At 38.7% G+C, this 9,212-nt stretch overlaps 2 protein-coding genes across 2 annotated transcripts in view; both read left to right on the top strand.

Moving 5' to 3' along the window:
- LOC102257847 (caspase-13-like) overlaps positions 1-9,212 on the top strand; it is a 48,128-nt gene that overhangs the window by 3,161 nt on the left and 35,755 nt on the right. Inside the window, exon 2 of the mRNA XM_014539841.1 lies at positions 2,915-3,166. Coding sequence (XP_014395327.1) covers positions 2,915-3,166 — 252 coding nt within the window. The remainder of the gene's footprint in view (positions 1-2,914; positions 3,167-9,212) is intronic.
- The window catches only part of LOC106726136 (caspase-13-like), a 7,734-nt gene continuing 6,141 nt past the window's right edge, over positions 7,620-9,212 (top strand). Inside the window, exons 1-3 of the mRNA XM_014539861.1 lie at positions 7,620-7,730; positions 8,608-8,781; positions 8,998-9,016. Coding sequence (XP_014395347.1) covers positions 7,620-7,730; positions 8,608-8,781; positions 8,998-9,016 — 304 coding nt within the window. The remainder of the gene's footprint in view (positions 7,731-8,607; positions 8,782-8,997; positions 9,017-9,212) is intronic.

Below are 9,212 nucleotides of genomic sequence, written 5' to 3'. Positions count from 1 at the left end.
GGAACCAGAAGTAGATTTATAAAGCTCCTGAAGTAATTAGAAAAAGGAAGGATGTTGGCCTGAAATGGAATAATGTGTAATTAAAAATGAGAGAAGTGGGCAGATTCTGTAAATATTTAGCAGAGAAAATCGATACAATTTGACATGAGATGGAAAATCAGTTATTCAGAAAACAGGAGAGATTCACTATTAACATGTGATGAACTTGGTGTTTAGATATCATTTACTAGTAAAGGGAACAGAGCAGGTATATATAAAGATCAATTTTATGAAGATGAGTTTAATAACTTTGTGGTATATTGAGAGGAGGTAGATATATGAGTCTCAATTTAAGTATCCACATCTGGGCTGAATGCATAAATTTGGGAGTAATGTATAATGAAGCCATGAGAATGTAGAGATGATGAGAAGAGTACCTAAGACCAAACTCTGGTTGTATTGTTTACCACATTTCTCCCCATGCCATTCATTCAGTCGACTCTATACCACCTTGTTGAGTGCACAGATGCTAGTAAATGAAACTGAAGCCCAGAACTCAGGTAGATTAAATCTTCCATACACTAACCTGTATGCTGTTTGCAATTCTTCAAACTCTCTGTTCTAACATCTGTATACTATATTGTATAATGCCGGGGGTCTTAATCCAGCATCTAGAAGGGTTCAGGAATCTGGAGAAGGGCTGTGGCGTAAATTAATCAAGAGTCCAGAGACGAAACATAATTTTGGAAGGCATTTGGGGGACCAGAGAAGACTTAGCTGAAGGAACTGAGTTCTCTTTGTCTCAGGACCTCTTGCTTTTTATTAACACAAATTGTCCTAAGGCAAAGTAGATATACATATCAAAGGGTAGGGCTACTATACAGAATCCATTGTCAGATTGGAGGAATTGCTTTCAGCTGTTCAGGTGTTTGGCCAGTAGGAGGCAATAACATGTAGATTGAAATGCCCTCAGCTGTCTGGCAGCAAGCATTCACTGATGCATCTTTTTCAGGGTTGGGGAAATTCCCTCAGCCATTTCCAGATGATTCAGCCCTGCTGACATGCTGGAATTGGCTTCTGACAATTGTATCTCCGTGTTTTCATTACCTTTTCTATCTCATCTGCAGAAATCTACCAAGTCTTCTTTGAGTCCCTGAAACACTTTGCATTATTTTAAGTAATTCTTCACCAAGTATCATGTAATGTAGTTTGATGATTTAAGAGTGGGGGGGCGGTGCTTTGAACCCCTGAGTTTGATTCCCTTCTCTCCACTAACTATACACACTGTGCACTAAACATACAATTTGGGTCAATTACTTAACCAATTTCTCTGTGTCTGCTTTCTTTTTTATATAATAAAATTATTAATATTCAGGTTAGATGTAGTTTTGGTAGAGTTTAAATTAGAAGATTCATGCATAGCACTTGGCACCAGTGGGGGCTTGATAAATATGAATTATTATTACCGAAGCTGAGTTGTAAAAATAGAATGTGAACCCCAATTTGTGTGATTTGGGGCAAATGATCTTGAAATAGAGAAAAATAATGGCTATCTCATTAGATTATTGTGAGGATATGGCATATTAATGTTTGTATTTAGTACAGAAGCATGTAAATAATAATAGTAATAATAATAATAATAATAATAATAATAGTGATAATGATGTTTTACATTGCTTTATATGTATTTATTTTTCATTAAATTTAAGTGGACAAGAGATGTTAGCTGCAATTAAGCTAATTGATATAAGGTAACATTTAATTTATGTTTTGTAATTTCCATGTTTCTTTTCCATAATCACTACTAAATAAACATTTATTGAAATAATTCAAGATGACATGGAAAATGAGGCTAGTGTTTCTGGGCTCAAGTTCTTGTTCAATGTCCTGGCACATTTTCTTTAGGAACTGTCATTTTGTGTTAAGGCTATCCTTATATCTAGATGGACTGAATAATTATCTTAGAATTAATTGAGAATTGATGAGATAACCTGCCTTCCCATATATGTCTAAGTCATACCTATGGTATTAAAAAAATCATTTATTACATTGACTTCTATATTCCTCTATAAAAATTCAAACTATCCCAGGCAATAATAAATTAACCTGTTATCAAATTAATCTACCATCTTGAAAGATTAGTCAGAAGATTATTTCCAACTCTACGTTTTGATTGAGACAAGATTTTAAAGTATTAGGAGCCTAGATGCATTTATTCACTTATTCATTAACTCATGTTTTCAGCTAGCCCCGTGGTCGGCAAACTGCGGCTCGAGAGCCACATGTGGCTCTTTGACTACTTGAGTGTGGCTCTTCCTAAGCCTTAGGAATACCCTAATTAAGTTAATAACAATGTACCTACCTATATAGTTTAAGTTTAAAAAATTTGGCTCTCAAAAGAAATTTCAATCGTACTGTTGATATTTGGCTCTGTTGACTAATGAGTTTGCCGACCACTGAGCTAGCCTAGAAGTACTTTTAAGAATTTAAGCACAAAGATGTTACTAAGAGATGTGGATACAGATTGTGGATTCAAATTCATAGTGCTTTCACCAGGAAAACTAAATACAGAGAGAAAATAGATTCTGTGGTCTGGTGGGACAAGAGCATGGACTTTTCTTGGAGCATACATCATCACTATGAGATGGAGAAAGGTAGAGAAATATAAGACCGGTGGGTGACATTAAGCTCAATGTCAGAGAAAGGAGATAGGAAGCTATCCAAAAATCTAAGGGACAATAATCATTAAACAAAGCCTAGTACGTTTTTCATGCACTGACAGAATGCCACAGGTACAATGAAAGAGGGATGTATTTTATTGGGGAAACATTGAAATAGTCAGAAGGTATTTCACCTTTCAGGGGGGGTCTCTAAATATAGTGCAAAACTCTTTAGGTTTTGCCCACAGTTGAAGGAGTCTTTGTATTTCTGACAGATAAACGCAACAAAAACCCACTTAAGGCTTTGGAATCCATCGGGAAAGACCTCTTAGTTGAAGTTTTGGATGGGTTGGTGAAAAAAGATGTTCTGAAATTGGAGGAGACTGACAAGAAAAAATTCAATGACGCCAAACCTGGAGACAAGGCCCGGGTTTTAGTGGACGCTGTGCGAGAGAGACGCCATGAAGCAGGTCAAGTCCTTGTCCAAACCTTCCTTAACACAAACAAAAATTCCATCAGCACAAAAGGTAAGAATAGAGGCATTTACAACAAATATCTCAAATTATCTGGAATCTGTTTATCTCCAATGCCCCTCCGGTGTCCTCTGTAATAATTACTAAAATATTATTTTCACTAGCCTCATCAGTGCCCTTTTAGGGGCTACCTTGTACTTTGTGAGAGGGCGTTTGGTTTCTGACTAGCTAAGAGGCTGAGGGTTTGTGTTCAGGTTGCTCATGGAAAGAGCTCACTGTAGAGACTTTGTGGTTAGGGCTACCTGATCCCGAACCCTGGTTCTGCCACTTTGGACACTAAATACATGACTTCCTTCAAGTTTCTGTATCTCCTTAGGCATCAGTATCAGCATCTGTGAAATGGGAGCAATTTTAGGAACTTTTCGGGGTTCATAAGCCTAAGAACAGAGTGCTAGGCATATGCGGACAACTCCTAACATTTTATTTCTCACCCAGAACTCTTTCCTGAGCTCCAGATACATTAAGCTCTAGCAGCATAGTCTCCATTTCCACTCAAATATTCCTCTGGCTTCACACAACTAAAATATCTGAAATTATACACTTGATGCTCCTCATCAAATCTATTCCCTATGTATCTCATTAGAACTATAATCCACCAATTTTCTTAATCCAGAATGCAGCTGTTGTCTTTGCCAATGAATGAATAAGAGCTCTTAACAGAGTGCCAGGCACATAATAAATATAAGGTGAATAAGCAAACAAAGAACCTGCATGCAATAAATATTAGTAATCATGATTATCATAGTAATAATTAGAACTTTCCAGTAACACCTAAAAAGTTTCAAATATATTAAAATCTTTCAAACATGTTGACCTAGATTGAATTACAAATGCTACTAGAGACTACATGTCCTCAGGCCCAAGTTCAACAGTGACTGACTCTGCTGGCTGCAGTTTAACCTAAAATCCCAACCCTGTATACTAGAGTTCATCAATAATAACAAAAAAGTAATGCACAAAAGGCTACATACATTATAGAGCCCTCCAAATTACACATAAGCTTTTGTTTCCTTTTTCTTTCCTCTTTTTAAATGTCTTTTTATTACTGAAAACATTACATGTCCTGTTTTTTCCCCTCCATCCCCCAGGCCTTCACCACACTAGTGTCTGTGTCCATGGGTTATGCATATCTGTGTATCAGCTTTTGAAAGAAGCCCTTCTCTAGGTGGAAGGGACATTCCCCCCGGCAGGAAGGACACTCTTTTCTGGTAGATGTCCAAGATTGTGGCCTGAGCAGTGTTCTCGCTAACATTCACGCTGCTCCTTGTACAGGTTTATTACTTTCTCTTTAATCTGGGATGGGGTAGGAATAATTGGATTTTTTTTCCCAAAAATAAAACATTTGCAACTAGAAATCACATTTAAATAATAGAAATTATAAAGTAATTTTAGCAACCCCAGGAATCACCATAAGCATTAAACCAAACTGATATAAACTACTGCATTGGCAGAGATAGTGATTGGCAGGCAGGAGGCAGGGGTAGATCCTATCATGATGTGTTCTGTGGTTCCCTGGGCTCTATCTGCACATGGAGCACCCAGGGTGATCCTAGAACAACTAAGGTCCACAAGCCTAGCAGGCCAGGAAGCTGGGTGAGATGAGCTGTAACAAGTAAGGTCCTGGCCAGGCCTTTTGGACATGCCATAGATATAATTCTGAGGTTCCCTAGTATAATATTGAGGGAATGATGTGGGGAATAGAAAGAATACAAGGTATTTGATTGCTTATTTTATTTAACAAACTCATATGTAGACACATGATTGCTATTTAGTCAGAGAGATAAGTACTCAAATTGCTACCCTCCAAGGATATGGTTTTGTCTCATGTAATATCAGTCCTTTCCTTTTTATATCATTTGAAGGGGTTTCCTGAATATGTCCTTAGGTAACAGGTAAACTGAGCTTCTTAAAGTTTTGTCTAAACTCCTAATTCTCTCATTTCTTTCAGCTCCATTCCCCGGCTGCTAGAATCTCCATTTGGGCAGCAGGTTGCACTATAATATCTATTATACTAGAGGCCCAGTGCACGAAATTCATACACAGGGTGGGGGGGTCCCTCAGCCTGGCCTGAAGCCTCTCCAATCCAGGATCCCTTTCACAATCCGGAACCACTGGCTCCTAATCGCTCACCTGCCTGCCTGCCTAATGGCCCTAACTGCTCTCTCCTGCTGACCTGATTCCCTTAACTGCCTAACTGCTCTCCCCTGCCAGCTTTATCCCCCTAACTGCCTAACTGCTCTCCCCTGCCAGCTTTATCCCCCTAACTGCCTATCTGCTCTCCCCTCCTGGCCTGATCCCCATAACTGCCTAACTGCTCCCCTCTGCTGGCCTGATCCCCTTAATTGCCTATCTGCTCTCCCCACCTGGCCTGATTCCCCTAATAGCCTATCTGTGCTCCCCTCCTGGCCTGACCCCCCTAACTGCCTATCTGCTCTCCTTTCCTCTGAACCCTTTGGAACCCCAGTGTAGGGCATGCTGAGAGCTCTCCGCCGTGGCCCTGCACCCATTCTGATTGGTCGTTACATGATGACATGCTGGCCAATTTGCATATTCCTCTATTATTAGTATAGATTGTAATGAGAGGATTTGTTTTCATGCTAATTTGTACTATAGATGCAACATAGAAATATTAATTCCCAATCTTAACTGCAAACAGTATATTTATACATAGACACACAACGGTCATTAGGAGATGATGTTTCTTAAGTTAGAGTGCTCACCAAACTTGCAAATAACCTGGAAACAGAGGAGGTTTTTGCTGAGAAATATCCCCTCTAATGAGGGAATATCCCAAGACCCGGGGAGTCTTTAAATTGCCAGAATCTTCTGGAATGAGAAGGGAGAGCATGTCTCTGTTTAATCTATAATAATATTTAGAAAGCTTGGTTTCCTTAGAGAATAACAATTTGCTGCATCTCCAGAGCTCGGTGTTTAGCACATATTTTAAAAAGATGTTTATAAAAAGATTATGAAAAAACTAATGGAAATAAATGAGTAAAATATAAAAAATATAAAAAATAAAACTAAACATTTATACAGGATAATATTTCTTTTTTAAATAATAAAAGAAAATCAGGGAGTGCCTTGATTGGTTCATGTAACTAACCATCAAGGTTTGTTCCTGGACAAAAACCTTGTTAATTAGATCTTGGCAAACCTCTCTTCTATTGTTTATGAATTCTTACTCCTTCCTCTGAATGGAGGGGTGCTGGACTTTCCCAGTCTCTTGCAAAATTTGTCAAGTGATGCCAAGCTGTGACGGATACAGTTAGGTTTCTGTCAGGACTGGGCCAGGATGAGTCAGAAACAAACTTCTTCAAAAGGGAGGAGTTATTCCCTCACATTTTAAAACATGGGTTGAAAATGTAGTGCCGGTTAATCAGAACTTTGGAGGCAAGGACGTCAAGTGTATGTTAGAATCTCCAAGCAAAATGTTGTCCCCCTGGCTCTGGAATCAGTACTCTGGTGGCTAGTAGCATTTCTCCTGGACATAGCTGACTCCACAGCTTTTCAAGGAATCCTAGAAGCCCATCTCCTCTGGAAAAGTTGAGAATTCAGGCTGAGGTCCCTGAAAAAAATAATGCTTGTATGGTACAGGATTGAGGATTCTTTTAGGTGCTTAGTGTGTGTCTGTGTCTGTGTTCTATATAAACTAGGAGCAGACTTGGGATGTTATACCATCCTATATAATAAAAGACTAATATGCAAATTGTCTGTTTGACTCAGAGTTCCACAAGGAGGCGGGGCCAGCCCACCAACCACACACGGCCCATCTTCCCCTGGCTGGCCAGCCTAATTGGCTTTGATAATGGCAGGCAGGCCGGACGCCGCCCATGCACAAATTTGTGCACCGGGCCTCTAGTCCAATATGATAGCTACCAGCCACATTGTGACTATAAAGTGCTTGAAATGTGGCTAGTAACACATGTTAAAATGATAATAGTTTGAATATATTATGTCAAATAAAATATTATTAAAATTAATTTCATCTGTTTGTTTTTCCTTTTTAATGTGAACATTAGCCAAAATTTAATTGCACATGTGACTTAATTATGTTTCTAATGAGTAGCACTCTATTAAATATTTATTCAATATACTCTTGCTCAGTGACAAGAAACAATCCACCTAGATCAGTGAGTGCTTTAGAGTAAAGAATAGCAAGACTCAAGCTGTTTTAGCTAAATATAAAAAGCCTAATTTTGACCCAAGTCACCAAGGAAGGTGTTTTCCTTTTAATAATCATAATCTAGTATCACATTATTGGGTGGATCTGCTACCAAGAATTTCCCCCTTCTTTCCAATCACAATACACTTCTTCATTTTAGTGGTTAGATACAAGGAAAATTCCTACATCTAAAAGTGTTTAAAGAACTTTTCATGACTTACCGTCTCTGTCAGTATGTCTTAGGTGATCATGGGTAACAGATGCAGATATTAAAATTACATCATGGGATGTCATGTGATAGATGCTGCAGTTCCTCCAGAAGTGACTGGGCCAGCTGAGTCAGCAGAAACTACGGATACCCTCAAGCTTTGTCCTCCTGAAGAGTTCCTGAAAGTGTGTAAAGAAAGGGCTGGAGAGGAACTGTGTTCTATCCATAAAATAGAGGAAGAGAGAGAAGCAATTGCTTTCACTAAGTACTTGATTCCCTAACGCACTAATTGCAGAGTGGTGGGGTGGGGACAGTGGTAATTATTTTCATAGATGCTTTGATCAAGGAGGAACTCATTTGCCTCACACAGATTCCAATTTTCTTTCAAGATCATGATAAAATACAGATCTCTCTCTTCATTTGTTCTATTTGAGACTTATTACAATTAAGCTGTAGATGTAGATCAAAATATTTAGTAATTATTTTCATACTAGTTACAAAGGCCAGATACAAAACATGACTTAAAATACAATTAAAGCCTGAAACCCATTTTATCTCGATGTGTTAAAAATAATACTGAAATAATGATGTTACCAAAGGCAAAGCATCGTTGATGTATTTATTTTTAGCCGGAGCCAATAGAAAATGTCTCTTGGTTGTTAGGAAATTTGATCTGAACCTTGAACACTGAGAATGATTTGTCTAGGTGGAGAAGAGAGAGGAGAAAATTATGGTAAGAATTGTTCTATACTCTTCAAGATTCTTGAGTAAGTGTCCCAAATATGTTCTAGGTCCACTTCTGGGCTCTTAGAAAATAAGTTACATTATTTTATTTTTCAGTCTATTTTTATTTTTATATAATCTGAAAGTTCTAAATCACTTTCAGTTCTCACTCATTTCTTTTGTCAGTTCAATCCATTATAAAGAAAAAGGCAGGGTCTCTAGTATAGAAGAGGGGAGAGAGCAGATCCATGATCCTGTAACACAGCAACAGAGATTAGTATATGAAGGTTTAAAAGAGATTTAGGTAAGTCAAACTCACTGCATATCCATTTCCTGCAGATCTATCCAATAAAGGAGAGAACAGACCGCACTCGCCTGGCTCTCATCATATGCAATAGAAAGTTTGATCACCTTCAGCCCAGGAAAGGGGCTGAACTTGACATCACAGGGATGACAGAGTTGCTTAACGGCCTCGGCTACAGTGTGAGTGTGGAAAAGGATCTCACAGCCAAGGTAAGGGCGCCTCACCCACTCCACACACCCTGGTCACCATATAAATACTGAGTCCTGACTTGGTCCCAGGGCCTGTTTTCGGCACTGGGGGTAGGTCTGTGAATGAGCAGGACGTTCGAATTTGAATTGATTTAGGTTTACTGGTGGAGGGGCAATCATATGAAAAGAAAAACAGAAAATTTCAGAGATTTGATGTGTCTCGTGACTCTCTGTAAGAGTGAAAATAAAGTTAAAAGTATTTTAAAAAAGAAAAAGAGAACATAAGAGCGAATTGGGGAGTGGGGAGTAATTGCTTTGATGGAACGGTCAGGAGAAGCCTTGACAGGAGACAGTGTAGGTCCTGACAGATGACGACCACTAACAAGACAGGTCTGGGAATATGTGAATGGAATCCATTCCAAGAGGGATGACTACAATGAAAAGTCTGAACT

Source organism: Myotis brandtii, unplaced genomic scaffold (assembly GCF_000412655.1).
Source record: "Myotis brandtii unplaced genomic scaffold, ASM41265v1 scaffold105, whole genome shotgun sequence".
In the NCBI taxonomy this organism is placed as follows: Eukaryota; Metazoa; Chordata; class Mammalia; order Chiroptera; family Vespertilionidae; genus Myotis; species Myotis brandtii.
Note: the sequence above shows the minus strand (reverse complement) of the source record. Positions and strands in the feature narration are given on the sequence as shown.